General features: G+C 41.6%; 1 protein-coding gene across 1 annotated transcript in view; it reads left to right on the plus strand.

Annotated features, from left to right (window-relative positions):
• The window catches only part of LOC150109753 (uncharacterized), a 36,233-nt gene extending 23,204 nt beyond the window's left edge, over window positions 1–13,029 (plus strand). Inside the window, exons 6-7 of the mRNA XM_090396195.1 lie at window positions 2,485–2,605; window positions 12,651–13,029. Coding sequence (XP_090252321.1) covers window positions 2,485–2,605; window positions 12,651–12,933 — 404 coding nt within the window. The 3' untranslated portion in view covers window positions 12,934–13,029. The remainder of the gene's footprint in view (window positions 1–2,484; window positions 2,606–12,650) is intronic.
• Window positions 13,030–16,524: the final 3,495 nt, after the last annotated feature.

Raw genomic sequence — 16,524 nt, forward strand, 5'->3', positions numbered from 1 at the left:
CACATTAGCGCGCTCATCTCACTTGTTCCAAATGCAATTAATTAACTTTGAATACTTTAATTGATGAATTTATTTCATTTAAAACACGGAAAGCATAAAGCACGGATGAACAACAGCTATGCTCCCCGCGCCCCGTTTATGTGAGAGGCACAAACGGTCGGCGCTTCGTGCTGAGTAATCTAATCTCGTACTAGAACGGGGGGAGGGACAACCTTTTAGATCCACGCGACATTTTTTCACGTATCAGAAACAACGTCGCAGGTTTTAGTTGTTTAGAAAAGCACTGAGACTTTTATTCTAAGCGCGTGTTATAGAAAATTACTGTAAATGTCTCGGTTATTTTCTGTGCGTATTGAGGTGTCTTCGTAGCAAGTCTTTTAATTTTTTAGTGACTGTATCGCCTACATTTGTATTTTTATTGTAACTAGTTATGGCACAGCGCTTAACACTGAATGCAGTTCTTTCTGGTCTCTTTCCAGTTTTTTTTTATATATTTTTTTTATTATTATTCCCAAGTTTGGATATGTATACACACACGCACTTCTTCCCTACCCTCGGCTGCAAATTCCAAACCTAATTCTCGAGTGTGCTATTGCATAATAAGTCCGTAACACAATGTCAAGCGAGTGCGCAACAAAATTCGATCTCTGTGAGTGCTTTCTAAATGTTTGCTGTGACCTTCGGCATCATTGCTAGGGTGACGCCATCGCAGGCGTTTTCCAGCGAGATTCAGGAAGAACACCGTTGAGACTTCTATGAGAAGAAAATGCAAAGATCGTTTCGCTCGCTCCGCGAGACATCCAAAATTTCAAAAAATTACTGAGATCGGGTTTGGTTTGGTTTTCGGGTGACTGATGTCGCACTCCAGTGTTTCTCAAACTGCGCTCTTCAGGGGGCACGTGGCAATTTTCGGCTATGCACCATTAACGCATGGAATCATTATATTTCTCGACAAACAGTGCAATTAGAGACAACCGGGATAAAACGGCACTAACTAATGAATCACATCTCCCTCCAACAGAAACTGCTGTATAGACCAAGCAAAACCACTTGTTGCCGGTAGAACGTATGGTTTTGCTTGACACTACCCCGTCGTTAAGGCGTTAAAACTAAGAAATATATATGAATGTGTTTCAGATATTCTGGAATTCGGTTGAAGGGAATTAGCATTTCAACTCAACTGCTGAAATGCTAATTTGTCTTTGGTTCGCGCGATCTTTTGTTAATACCGCACCAATCATAAAAAATTTAGGTTCAGAAAATCCCAGCACGTATCTCGCTTGCATCACGATTTTTTAGCTTTAATTTTGGGAAAAAAAGTGCGAGTTATATTCGAGTAAATACGGTATTTTTTTTAGCTTTCAAATTCTCACGTATGGATCATTGGTTAAAGATTGGGTTTATAAAAACCCCAAAAGAGAGCAAATACAAGTGGCTGTAAGCAACAAGAAAACGTTGATATTGCATCGAATGAAGTTGATAAGGGTGTGTCTTCTGACATGTCCAAAGAACCAAGTAGGAAGAAGATGAAACATCTTCGTAAGTGTGATATGAATTACTTGAAATGTGGATTTTCATGGACGGGAAATGAAGAGGATCCTAATCCAAATTTTGTTCTATTAAAAATAAATGATATTTGTTGTTTACATGAACATATAAATTCAAATAAAATAGACATTTACAGTGAAATATGCTTTATTTATTATTTGATAAGGGGGCCCTTGATAATAATGAAAATTTAAGAAGGGTACGCGGATATCTGAAGTTTGAGAAACACTGTCGTAATCAATCGCGAGATCTCCTTGAAGGTGATTCATCTTCGTTACCAAACGTAAGCCGAGAAATGAAAGCACTCTTGAAGCTAAAACGCACGTTTGCTTCAGTGTGCTGTCACGTGCTCCACTTAATGAATCAAACTCGTGACCACAGCACGGAAAGAGTTTTCGTTCTTTATTTCCTCGTCTGAATTACTTTCGTTTCTGCGTTGCGATAACGAGTGAGTCACCACCAGTCGGCGAAAAGGTCATCGACGGGATTTGCAGTTGTGAGTCACGTGAATACGCGCCTTGTTCACACGTGCAAAACGAAACTATTTTTCTTTTTTTTTTTTTTTTTTTGTATTGCATCGCTGTCAAGTGAAGCAAGAGCGAAAGTCGCGGCAGTTGCAAGTCTGATTAGCGCAGTTCATAAAAAAGGTGTCTGACTTGTCCAAGAATCTTTTTTTTTTTTTTTGTCCGCAGCGAATTATAGAAAAGATTCATTAAACTCATTAAAGAATATTAAGAAAATCGTTCCGGTCAACGACGTCCCTGAAGTGAATGCATTTGTCGAACGGAGATCGAAGCAAGTGTTGCTTCGATCTCTTTTCGGGAGAGCAAATCTAAGGAAAGACCTGATTCGACCGGGAAAATTGGTTCGTTTTAATAAATTGATTGATTTCATAAAAATATGCGAATTGTAATGCGATTTCGTCTCTTGGATCAGGATTGGAGCCGACGTTCCTCTTGCACCTGCACTACAAGCACTTCGTGCCCGGGGAGTTCATCCACGACAACATCATCAACGCTGTGAAGAGGAGCAGAAGGACGGTTCTCGTCTTGTCAAAGTAAGTATCTCCCCCCCCCCACATCTCCGAAACCGTTCTCTCATATTTACTTTCGGCATTTTTAAAAAAGGTCATCAGACGATGCGAACGAATTTAATCCTCACCTTCCTGTCCAGCAGAGGATCTCGTGGTCTCTGGCGCAACAAGCCACGAGATCTCTCAACCCCCTTCCTCTGAGGATCCGTCCCGAATGGGTTACGTAATCGCATCGATTCGTTCATCAACGCGCATCCTGCAGAGCTTCGAGTTTTCTGCGATAAGAGAAGGTTTTCGCATGGATGCCTCCTCGAACAGTGGAATGAAGCAGAATCCTCTGGATTTTCTCTCTCTCTCTCTCTGTCTAATTTCATCACTTTATTTTAAGACTTTCTCTTCTCCCATTAGACAAAATTTAAGTTTTCGTGGTCGCCCTTATTCGCCCTTCCATTTGTGCCCGTTGGGGCAAAATTCTTCATCATCATTTGGCAGAAGTTACAACCCACAGCTGTATGCTGGGTGCGAAAATGTTTTCACTTCTTCCCTCCCCAAGACTTCACCCACCATTTGCATTCCTAGTGTACTACATAATCAACCTTTTCACTTTTTCATCTGGTTGTGTGTGTGTGCGCGTAAAAAAGGGGCAATGATTCAAATTGTAATCTAGCTAACATTTAAAAAAAAATCTACAATGGAACTCACAATATTATAAACAACGCGATTGTTAGGATTTAAAACCTCGAGATGGCAGCAGTTGTCTCTCGTATTTTCTCTCCCGAAGAAAATACGGGAGATTTTCGTTGATAGCTTGAGCTCAACAAAGGATGAAAACTCGCTGGTAGTGAAATCGATCAGCAATCTTATTAAACAAGATATTCTTAAGAAGACGAGGATGTGGTAGGGATAACCTATAATGGTGGCGCTGTCATAAAATTATAAATCGTGCCAGGGGAGTTCATCATATGGAAAGTTGAGTATGAAAAGAAACTGCAAGCTAAAGAATTCCATTGATATGCTGAAAGTAGACGGAAGAAGAACTCTTCTAAATGCAGATGCGTGAGGGTTACAGATGCAGAAGAGACTGTTCAACAACTGAGTGCCCGTTTTGTTAAAGATATCGACCTGATGCACGCGACATTGAACACACTGCTACCTCCTCACTGGATGAAGAAACGCAGGTGGGTGAGGCCGAGGTGTTGCACAAACTGAATAAGAATTCAGCAATAGGGAGTGAATGAGATATCGGCACGAGTGCTAAAAGAGTGTCCAGCTGGACTCACCATTTGAGTCTCAGTAAAAGGAAGATTCAACTTGAGTGCGTGACAATTCCATTGCACAAAGGCGGTGCAGAGACTGATGTGTCCAACTGAACCTAGAAGATCCTTTCCGAACTATCTGTGAGGTGGTGGTGAAGGCTTACGAAAAGTTGGTAAGAGCTCACTAGAAATGGGTGGAGAGAGAATCGTATTGGAATCGTTTCCTCACTTTGCAATAATGTTGCTGCTCAGCTGGCAAGGGAGGAATATATACATCGTGATACTTTTTACCGGTCGCTGGGCTGTTACGGCGCATCGGAGTGTCCTCTCGGTGGTGGATGAGGGGGATGATCAATAACACTACTCTGTTGGCCTCCCGGCTAGCTCCATGGTACCCCGCTAACCAACGACAGCTCCATTCATATCGGGGTTGGATGGTTCTGGCGGCCCATTCCGTAAAAATGCCGCTATATAAAGCATCATGTCGAAACAGAAAAGAAATGAAGTCCGGGTAGTCTCAATACGCCCGGAACGGTGTTGTGAGAGTGACGTAGCAGGACCTACGGTATCGTCAGTCCGTGACTGCTATAAAGAAACTCAACGCAGAAATTGCTTGAATATTGCTACTTGGAATGTAAGAGGAAGGATTGAATAAATGTGAGAAATTGGCTAATGTGATGAGAGAGAGATTGAATATTAGTATACTAGGAATAAGTGAACCCTTTTGGAAAGGATCTTAAGATTTTAAGATCCTTTCCAAATGGTTGGAAAGGATCTTAATGGCAAAATGCATAAAGTATATACTGTATATGTCAGGTGGTGACATATCAAGGAGAGGTGTAGCGTTCATTGTAGAGAAGAAAAAAATAATCACAACATTATCCAGGTCATCAAAAAATCAGATGGAGTAATGGCAATTCTAGTGAAGTCTAAACCTAGAGATATGTTGATCATTCCGATCTATGCTCCTACAGAACAGAATGAGGAAGCAGAAATAGATAACATGTGTGATGAAATAGAATGGCGTATAAAGGAAGTCGGAGGGCAAGAAAGATCGACTTATTTGTGCTATGGGTGACTGGAACGCAAAAGTCGGATCAGAGAGAACATCTGCACAAGTGGGTCCATTTGGACTTGGAATTCGGAATGAGAGAGGTCAAAAGCTGATCGATTTCTGTAACAAGCAGTCTCATCGTAGCTTACACTTATTTTGAGCAAAAACCAACAGCAAGATGGGAAAGTCCGGATGGAAGATACAAAAACCAATTAGACTATATTCTGGTCAGTTAACGTTACTTCAATGGAATACGAAACTCAAAGGTGATGCCAATTGCTGACTGTGGATCTTGTCATAGAACTGGTCTTAGTGAACATGAATATTCGCCTGAAAACAATACAATTTAAAAGAAAACAACCCCTAAAATGAGATCTGCAAATGGTACAAATCCAATAGTAAAATCAAAATTTAATGACGATGTTTCAGAACTTCTGTCTGCACAGCTGCAAAACGAAAACGAACCCTCTCAGTGGAAGAGACTACATGCAGCCATCATAACATCTGCTGAAAACCACATCAGTAACATGAAGAAAGAAAGAAAAAACCATGGATAACTCAAGAGGTAATCAACCTTATTGATGAAAGAAGAACATGGAAAATAGGAGGAAATGAAGAAGAAAGGTTAACACTTTCATTGCCAAGCTGAAAATTGGAATTTCGTGTGGTGGCCAAATTTTTTTTATTTTTTTATTTAGTTAGCGACGTCCACGCGATAACGCGTGATCGGCCGTTTGGTGAGACCTCGCACCGCGCGATATCGCGTGATTGGCAATGAACGTGTTAAGATAAAACTTTGGATAAAAGAATCAAACAGTTGTCCAGAAGATTCAAAGAAAACTGGATAAATCGGCAGTGCACTGAGACAGAAGAATTTCAAAATAGGAACAAAACCAGAGAAGCATTCCTGAAAGTGAACGAACTTAATGGAAAAGCAAAACGTACACATGTACGTTTTGCTTTTGCATGATAGATGATTCACCACACCTCAAGTTAAATGTAACAACAGAGACCCCTCTACCCACAAGAAAGGAGACTGAACACGTAATTAAGAATCTTCCTAATAATAAATCCCCTGGGTGTGATGAAAATATCCCTGCTGAAAGCTTCGACTGGCAATAATAACAACTATTTAGTGGAATCCATTCAGGACATCTATAAAAGAATAGAATTACCTGAAGTTTTTACAACATCTATCTGAATACATACCAATTCCAAAGAAACATAATTCACAAAATTGCGAGGATTACAGAACTGTGAGCCTAATATCCCATGCATCTAAAAATTATTTTAACCATCGTTAACAAACAAATTGAAAGAGCCATAAGCGGTGAATTGAGTGAACAAGAGAAGGGTTTCAGAAGAGGAATGGGAACCATTAATGCTATCCTGCAACTAAAAATACTAATAGAAAGATCACTTGAAAGAAATAGGAACATTTACATATGTTTCATACACTTTCAGAAGGCCTTCGACCAGGTAAAACGTAATAAAATAAAAATTAGCCGTAGAAGATTACGTACTTAAGATTATAAAAATGATTTATATCAAACTGAAAATGCAGCTGTTTAACTTTAAGACTTCCGAAGTGAAAATAAAAAGAGGAGTTAGACAAGGTTGTGTCCTTTCACCAGATCTATTTAATATTTACAGTGAGACAGTGATGAAAAAGATTGAAAAACAAAATAATAGGGATTAGTATCAATGGAATAAAATACAACAATCTTAGATATGCTGATGACACCATTCTAATAGCAAATTAGAAATTAAACTTTAAAATAAAACATAAAATAAAACAAATTAATCAAATTACTGCAGCTACTAATTGAAGAAGGTAAAGAATCTGGATTAGAGAACAGCCATGGCTGAAGATGCCTTCTGGAAAAATAAAGATCTGCTCAGAAATTCTGTGAGTATTGAGACAAAGAAAAGAATGATAAGAACATTGTTGTGTCCAATTTTCACATCTGGAAGTGAGACCTGGGTATTCAAGTAGAGAGTAAGGCAACAGATGATGGCCTTTGAAATGTGGTGCTGTAGGAGAGCTCTGAAAATCCCATGGACAGAAGATGTGACAAATACAGATATCCTGCAGAGAACAGAGATCTTTATTACAGGAAATGATCCAGAGAAAGATTAGATTGGCAGGACATGTACTACCGAGAGGTTCAGCAGGACAGAGGATTTTAACAGTTTCAGAAGGAAAAATTAAGGGAAAAGGATCAAGAAGCAAAAACTTGAAGATATAAGAACATGGACAGGATCACATGGCTATGCAGAAACAAAAAGGAAAGCCACCAACAGAGAGAACTGGAAGGAGATGGTGCTGCACTCTCACTGAGGAAGCTACATGAAGAAGAAGAAGAAGATACTTTTTAAAGTATTATGTCAGCATTTGTGACAGGTTTCAGTATGGAAGCCCGTTGCATAAGTTAGGGACCTGATTATAAACTACTGGTTAGGATGAGAGGATTCTAACTAACAGATCAGAAAAGTCGTATATGGGGGATGCGAGTCAATTTGCAGAGCAACCTGAAAAGCATTTTGACCCGACATCCATATGGTGACGCCCAATAAAAAGAAATCCAAACATCCCATAAAAGAATTCCGCTATCACTATTGTTCCTTCGCACTTTTCATCGGAGAATCTAGTTCATCGTTTCTTCCTGCTGACTGCAATACCTTCTGCATCTGAATCGATTAAAATTTTACGCGCCTTCTGAGCGAAGAAGCACGGAGGAATCACGTGAGACAAAAATTGCACGGCGATAAGGACGTTCCATTCGCTTAACATTCTTCCATTCATAGCCAGACTGAATATACACTGCTTGGAAAGAAGTCAACGGACATCCCCACGGGCAAACTACATCGTGCATGTAACGAGTCACGTGCTTCTTAGCCAGTATAAATTGGAGGAATATAATGCTCCCGAGCGAGCGTGTCCTGGTGAAATGTCTGCAAGAAGGGAAGTGACGGAGCTTGAAAGAGGCGTTGTGACGGGCATGCCTTTCTGTTCGGCAAATTGTTGACAAATTGGGCCACCCCAAGTCAACAAACGATGATCCCACACCGAGATGGAAGCACAGGGAGTCACCTCGCTCACCGAATACGATTGTAGGGTGCTACGAAGGATAATATGTAAAAACAGCCATTCGTCGGATGATACGTTGATTGCAGGGTTCAGGCATGACATCGACTGAACGTAAGTCTGCACAGAAACATTCAGAGCATCGCAAGGTGCGCTTGCGTGGTTAGACCGCAATATGCAAGCCGCACATTATCCGAACCGACATGCGTGCTCAGTGGAGCAAAGAGCGCGTACGGTGGGGCGTGGAAGCTTAGAAAGCTGTGTACTGGAGCGATGAATCGCGCTGCACTCTCTACCGAGCAGGTGGACAGGCGTAGGTGTGGTGGATGCCCGGCGAACGTTTCTAACCAGAGTGCGCAACCCCAACTATAAAATTCAGAGGTTGATGCGATGGTGTTTTTCTGGTTTGACTCGATGTATGTGGTGCCACCAACATTGAGAGGCACTTTGGACACCGCAGTGCTCTCTTACTCTGTGGTGTTTCTTCGCAAATGGCCGTTATGTCTTTCAGGAAGACAGTGCAGAATGTCATAAGCCTGCTGCTGCTGTAACCGTGTGGTCTGTGGACACCGACGTCACCACGCTTGACCGACCTCCACAGATCACCCATCTACCACTTTGTTCCTCTGAAGACGGTGCTGCATGTTGATTCGGGAAATGTGGGCCTGCATATTGCGGTCCTACCATGGATGAACTGGAGCGTTCAACAGAGGTCGAGGGACATCCGTTACACAACGGTCTAGGACCTCGTTACCTGCTTAGAGGAAGAATGGTCAAAATTCCCATTCAGCGTTATCGTGTGCACGTGGAAAGTATGTCCCGTAGGATTGCGGCAGTCATCGTAGCGAAATACATCCTATTAAGGCGGGCTATTTGTTGCTCACACCGCCGATTTCTTCCCAGCAGGGTTTATTTTACCGAATGTTATCCATTCTGTAAAATAATTTCCACTTTTTTCATTTGTTATTTTATTTATTTTAACATAAGAAGTTTGCTGATATATTTTGAAAGATGATTTTCGCTGGAATTCTGTTCTGTTCGGCGCTTCCCATCGTGGCTGAAGTGACTCCGCTGATTCTTGCTGATGTTGTTCTCGTTGCAGTCGAGGCTGTTACGAGCATGCGCATTATGTTTGTCAGTTGCGTGGATTCTCGTTCCCGGTTTGACAAAGTCAACGAGGGCCGATTGTTATTTCACGCGATTTGACTCGATACCTTCGGCCTTCGATCCTTCGGAGGGAATTCGACATCGCCAAGAGCATCCCCTCTTTGTTGTGGCTTGGCTGGGACGCAAGGTCCTCATAAGAGGCCGCGATGTCATTTTTTTATTTTTTACTGCACTTCCGTGACAGAGCCAATAAGTGTTGTTCGGATTTTCGCGACTCTTTTGAGTTGCTTCGGTTTGTCCCGTGGCTTCGTTAGCGAAATCACTTCAATCGGATGCCTTCTCTCTTTCTTTTTTTTTTTTTAAAGATTATCTTGTGTTGGGAATAGTTTCGTTTTGTCTTCTTTATCAGCAGTTCTGTTTTTTTCGTCTTTTTGCTGCGTTATTTGGCGATCTCTTGAGTTGTTTACGCAGGACACCCTTTTTATCTACGTCGATTGTTACACCGTTTTTGGTTTTGTCCGAGACGTTTGCCATGTCAAAGTGCGTAGCTTCTTATCTTTCTTTCTTCCTCTTTCGTCGCTTTGTAAACATTTTCTCGAGTGCAAGTCTAATTCGACCTTCGAAGTATCTGCGAAGTCCGAGTTTGCCATCTGATGCCAGTCCGGTATTGTCGTTTGGGGTATCGACACCGTGGTTTTGCACGCAATTGCCGCGGTGAAGCGAGGCCTGCTGCCATCCTGGCTGCTACATATTTGAATGCGTATATTCGGAGTAGAGTCAAAGTTTGTCGTGTGGTTTCTGTCTCGCGCGGATCATTATAATTTGGAATATTTTGTGGATTCCAAACATTCTGAGGGGTTTTGCGTAGTGTAGCGCATCGGAGTAAGATCTGCTTGTTCGACTGTCGAAACAGATGCTGCGATGAAGCTGTCTGGTGTTTGCGATTCTAATCTGAAGGTATTCTTCCGTGGCGCCAGGAATGTATAGTTGCACGAGGTTGTAGAGGAATGAGACGTTCGCGTTACCGTGATTTTTTATTCCTAATGCGAGGCTTATCTCCTGTTAGGATTAACTCTTCTGCAAATGACGATTCTGGGGTGGCAACTCGGATGCTAAATTTATGTCGTAGAAGGATTTTAATAGGCGTGTTTATTTGTACACGACATTCGTATCGCGGGTCGGTCCCATTGCTCACTTCGGTGTTTTTTGCGTATTCGCTTTTATTTCTTTTACTATTAATGGTGGTTTGATAGCGATTATCATTCACCGCTTTTTGTCAGTCGGATCGACCGTGCTTGTGTAACTGTGGAGTGACATTGGACAGGTGCTTGTTGGCAGTACTTCAGTCAGCACCAATCTGCATTGCTTTGAATTTGCTTTGTCATTTCTCAGATGAGGTTAAGTAAACCGAGGTTTGTTCGTATTTCTGACGTTTGCATGCGAAGTGTTTCGCTGGTTCGTTGCGTTGCTTCCTTGCAGCAGTTTCAGAAACATGGCCACCGTTACATTTTGGTGTAGTCGATCGTGTGTATCCATTCCGATCCATATTGACGACTGATATTTCGTCGCTGTGTGGGTGTGTGGGTATGTGTGTGTGTGTGCGTGCGCGCGCGAGCGCGCTTTTGCTTTTCTCGTTAGGTAGTGTAAGTAAAGGAGATGGAGTTCTATTCTATTTCTCACGAGAGGCATTTCCCTCCCTGCAAGTCGCCTCATGTAAATTTGGCGAACTGTGAGTTGCGCCTGCGGTTAACATTATTATTATTTTGTGGGGGAGGGGCGGATAGCCGCTATGCCGAATAATAGTTTAGAAAACTGCGCCTTTCGCAATACCCAGTCTCAGAATTCGTCCTTTAAGATTTTCCGGAACTTTCTTCTGTTGCGCGCTCAGCTCCTCCTCCTGCTCTTCAAGAACTTCTTTCAAAAACCTGCACCACCCCCGCCTCGTGGGGAATTTTAATTTTAAGATTTGTTACGGCTCCCAGGCCTTCTTTTAAATGCGCTTTTATTAATGAGGTCGTCATTTTTATTATTTCATTAATTAGACATTTGACATCATTATTTCGATTCATTTCTTGTACAAGATCAGCTAAGTAATCCCACTTATGCGGGTGTGCGTGTGGAATTTCTTCTACTCTATGCTGAGCCTTTATTATTATTATTATTTTAAAGTAGAGGTGCTTCTACTGGGTGCATTGAGAGTTTGCGTTGCTAGGTAACTTCAGAAAGGCCGGAACTGTGGATTTCCTGCCTACTTCCGACGTCCTTCTTCAGATATTCACCGCACAGCTTGACTGTGTGGGACTTCCTTCGTTTTTATGATGTTTTGCTTGTCGACCTCGAATCTTGCGATTCAAAAATCTCTTCCTTATTTTTTAGTTACGCATTTTCCGTCTTTCGCTTTGCGAATAAAATATCGCGATTAATAAAAAAAAAAAATTTGTTATCGTGCAAAGATTAATTAACTTGACGTGATTAGGACTTTTAATTTTTACATTTTATGTTAAGATTCAGTATAAACTGTTGAGGACATTCCTGTTTTGTAAGTTTTTTTTTAGTAATGACAATTACTTAATAATATACGTAAGTATATGATTACGTAAGTAATAATAATAATAATAATAATAATAATAATAATAATAATAATAATAATAATAATAAAATTGCTTAAAACATTGGCTCAGAGCAATTGTCGATGTAACTTCTTAAACTAATTTCTTCTACTTCTCACTTGCAGCAGACCGCGTCCACCTATTCTCCTAGGAATGTACAACCGGTCAAAATCACTTCGTGGATGTAACGCATGATGCATAGTCATTAGTTTTCTAGTTTTGCGGTCCAGTTTGTCCAGGTCTTCTTTTGTTCAATCTATTATGCCAGCTGTGTGTTGAATCAGTGGTACAGCCCAAGAATTCATTGCTGTGATTGTGTTTAATCCATTTAGTTTTTTTTCAGAATATTTCTAACTCTTTTGGTCTATTCTGATGCTGACTATTTAACTTTCAAGCGGAGAATATCACTGGCTTCTAATATTTCTAGGTATTTATAGTGTTCTAATATTTTTCTTGATCAAAAATTAAAATTGCTAGTGTCGTTAATTTTTCCTCGTTTAAAAGATAAAATTGCCCATTTATGTAAACCAAATTCTATTTGGATGTCCTGACTGAAAATAAGAACTGTTTTCAGTAAAGAGTCTATTTGTTGGGCCGATTTTCCATATAACTTCAAGTCATCCATATACATCAGATGGGAAATGTTAATATTACATTTAGGAATTTCATATCCAAGTTTTGTTTTCTTCAGGACCGTAGACAAAATATAATAATGAAGAATGCGAGCAATGTAAATAAGTAATGCTCGCCTCATCCAATCTGTTTGCTTACATCACGAAGATTAATTATACTTTTTTTAAACAAATGTTTGATTAACACAGTTAGAAAGCTCCCTCCCTTCCGAGGAGTATTTCACGCGCCCCTTCTTTGTATTCTACTTCTGGTCTGTCTCAGAAAACACATCTGAAGGAGCTGGCATGCGAAAGAGTCTGATTTTTTTTTTTTTTTCCAATAGGCATTTCCTGGGCAGCGAGTGGTGTCTTTTGGAGTTCCGCACTGCCCACGTGCAGGTGCTCGAGGACAAGGTTCATCGCCTGATTGTGATCCAGTACGGAGAATTACCTGCGGACGAGGAGATCGATCCCACCTTGAAGATCCACTTGGATTCCACCACCTACCTCAGATGGGGAGAGAAGTTCTTCTGGGAAAAGTTCTATTTTGCGCTGCCCAAAAACCCCAAGGAGTGTTCCGAGGAGGAGGGCCGTGAAGCGCAGGAGAGCACTCCTCTACTGGGCTGAATAATCATGTACAAGTTAACACGGTTGGTGTTTGTATCCCCCCCCCCTTACAAAAAAAAAAGAGATGCAAATGTCCGCGCTACATTCCTGTCGCATACTTTTAGCGTTAATTTTGCTGTTGTTACTGTAAGTGTGAACTATTCCCTGGAATCAACTCCTCTGAACAACCTCATTTTCAATTACCGACACACACACACACACACACACACACACACACACACACACACACACACACACACACACACACACACACACACACACACACACACACACACACAATCTCTTTTGTGATTCCCCTTGATGAACAGACTTTCTCTTGGTAAAGTGATGGCTTGTTTCGGAAGCCTGATGTCAAAAATAATACAACGTCCAATCGAGTTGAACTTGCATGTAGATCGTGAGGTGTAAAATTTCGTTTTTCCTGAATGATGTGTGCAAATGTTCAGTTGAACGAGCAATTTCCACATGTCAGTAATGGAGGTCAACTGCCAAAAACCCTCTGCGTTCGTGATCACAAACTGGATCAGTGTATCTCTTACTAAACATACTCTGAAACCTCCCTCTAAAGAAAGCAGCTGGAGCTTCCACTTTCATCCACTTGGTCATTTTCCTAGCTTTTGAATACTAACTCTGCATTGCCCTCTTGGTAAGACATCTGACAGCCGGAGACCTTCATTTGGATAGAGCGATTCCTCTACTTGCTAACAAACAACACGATAGGAGTTAGAGCAGTCTGCTAACGGGAGAAGCTTCAGCAGCAAGAAGGGTCCCCACTTGGACCTCTACATTTCGCAATGAGAAACCGAGGGCCGCACTTTGCTTGTGGAAGCACCGGAAGTACTGAATGGCAAAACCTTTTCATTCTCTATGAGTAACTTCCTGTAACGCAAATCACGAGCGGTAAACAAAAACATTAACAGGACCAGAAGTTCTGTAAAAAAAAAGCGCGTTTTTGTTCACCTCGATTACCAAGCCCCACAGAGGAGCTTTCCGCCATAAACCACAAAAGCTGTGACAGAAGAACCACCACAAAGAAGTCAGGACATTCTAATTTTTCTTATATCACTCCCACACGAGAGAGAGAGAGAGAGAGAGAGAGAGCAAATAAAGTCACAAGTGGGCTGGGATCGGTAGCAGATAAATCTGTTGACATTTTCCTTGAAGAACCGAGGGTTGCAGTCCTTTGGAAATATTTCGCGGAGGAGGCTGTGCCACCGGATTATGATGATGGCACGAAAGATGACTGGGAGTTCCGTGAGTATGCAGTTTAACTGTAAACGGATGCTGAGCAGCTGATCTGGTAGGAATGAGAGTCATAATGGATGCCAGTGGTGCTAAGGACGGCCACGATCTTCTGTGGCCGTCCTTAAGTCTGCAAGTTCTCGAGTTTGCAAGAGAAGTGTCATTTTTCAACTCGACTGCCCTTTTCTGAAGAGCATCAAGAATTTTTAGAGATGACTTAGGGGCACCACCCCCAAACGCAAAAGCACTATTCCAAGGTTGGCCGGATTCGGGATTTGTGCAGAATAAGTAGCTGTTCACAGAGAAACACCTTCTTGACTGATGCCAAGCTTTTCTGGAAGCTGATGGTTCTGTAGAAGTGGGATGGGACTGGGCCAGGAAAGATTTCGATAAGAGTCAGCACGAGCGAAGAGATTTGGTCTTGACTGTTGATCATGAAAAGCAAAGGAGAAGGTCTGATTTTTTTCCTTCTGTATTGCAAAAAAAACAAGCAAACTGCATAATGGAAGCATTGAAGTCGACTGGGTTGCTTTCATCCCGCTCTGCGGAGATCAAGTGTTCAGGGCACTTGCAGATGATCTTGAGATGTTTGGGCACTGTAAGGCTGGTCATCTTCAGCTAATCTCTGAAAGGGTTTGCAATCAATGAAAGCAGATCGTTCATATAAATTAGGGAAAGGGTAGATAAATTGACAGCACTGCGAAGGACATCTGCGTGAAAGAGAAAACTGGTAATCTAATTACAAAGGGAGTAAGATGGTCCACACGATGGTAATTGGTTTAGAAGCCTTCTATGCCGGATCCTATCAAAAGGCTTGAAGATGTCTTTTCTTTAAATTTAAATGACGCATTTCTAAGTCTAGAAATGCGCGATATAAGCCAGGGGATCTTCTATGGATCTAAAGTGACGAAATCCATACTGGTGGCCACTAATTAGAGAGCAGTTCTGAAGGTGTTGAAAAAGTTCGCTGTTGATGACCTTGTCTATCGCCTTGGACAAGAATGAAGCGAGAACAGTAAGTCGATAGCTTGACATTTAAAACCTTTTGGGAAATTGGCTGCATGTGAGCTTGTTTTCATGGCGTAAGGTGGATTCAACGTAGTTTGTCCATGATAAAAGAATGGTTGTTTCTTCAGGAGCACATCCCTTGAGCACAATGGACGGGATTCCATTAGGACCAGCTGCCTTGTTGGTATTCAGGCTTTTCAAGATTCTTCTGTCCTGATTCAGGAGGTTGGTGGAGAATCGAGCAGTTCACCAAACGAGGTTAAAGAACATCACTGTGCAAAAGTAGTCTTCAAAGCGGTCTGGTTGGCGGAGTAGGAGACCTCAGTGGATTAAAAAAAGTTCCAAGTTTGGCCTCTAGAGAGATTCCAGACTATGTAAGAAAATAAAATAAAATAAAATCATAAAATTAGAAAAAGAAATGCTTAAATCATCCACGATATGAATGTACGAAAGGTTTATAAAGGAACCTTTTGTGCATGGAAGTCATAAAAAAAAAAAATGGAGGCATCCCGAAGCGTAGAGTGGACCGCCCCTGCTGAATGAAGTACGAAATCTGTATTCAACCTCACAGCCCCGCCCCTGTTAATCAAAAAAAGATTTAGACACACGAACGCTAACTCGCCAGAAGAGGTGAAAAGTCACTGATTGGATGTGCTGTTTTTGTGGAGAGTTTTTTTTTTTTTTTTTGGACAGTCCTCATGAAACCTGCGAAGGGGCATCCCAGGGCAAAAAACTACTTGATATTTGTTAGCGATCGGGTGGGTGTCACCTTCGTGGGTGTTTAGTAGTAGAAGTGGATGTTCTTGTCTTCCTCAAATGAGTAGCACGAGGGGGGGGGGGCGGTAGCAATCTCCCGCTGGGCAAGTCGAACTTTTCGTCTTGCAAGAGTGACCTGCCAAAGAATGTCGCCTAGCAAATTATGAAGAAAACTCCACATTAAAAGGGTCTAAGAAGTCTCTTGGTGAGAAGCCGCTGTCGGACGGTAGAGGATGACCGCTGTTAGATCATCATCCAGTCGTTGAAGTGGATCGAAAAAGTTTTATGTTTGGCCGAAAGGTTCACAAATAATTAACCCTCAGTCCATTTAGAGGGTGCGCACTTTTCAAACCTTCCTTGCGCGGAATTCACCTAAAAGGCGCGATTTATGTTGTAACTCATAATGTTAACCGTTTACACAAATAACTGCTGTATTGAAGTAATTGGCGGAAATAAAGGGATTGTTGTCAAGGTAATGTGCTTGTGTGCTCGTCTTTGAATTAACCGAATAGCCAAGAAATGTACTTGTAGAAGTTGGAGACGGTGGCAGTTGCGGCGGTATCCGGAGAGTTCATCGAAAAACAG

The sequence above is a fragment of the Typopeltis vanoorti genome, chromosome 1, assembly GCF_054136105.1.
Source record: "Typopeltis vanoorti isolate ZY-2024b chromosome 1, IOZ_Tvanoo_1.0, whole genome shotgun sequence".
NCBI classification, from domain to species: Eukaryota; Metazoa; Arthropoda; class Arachnida; order Uropygi; family Thelyphonidae; genus Typopeltis; species Typopeltis vanoorti.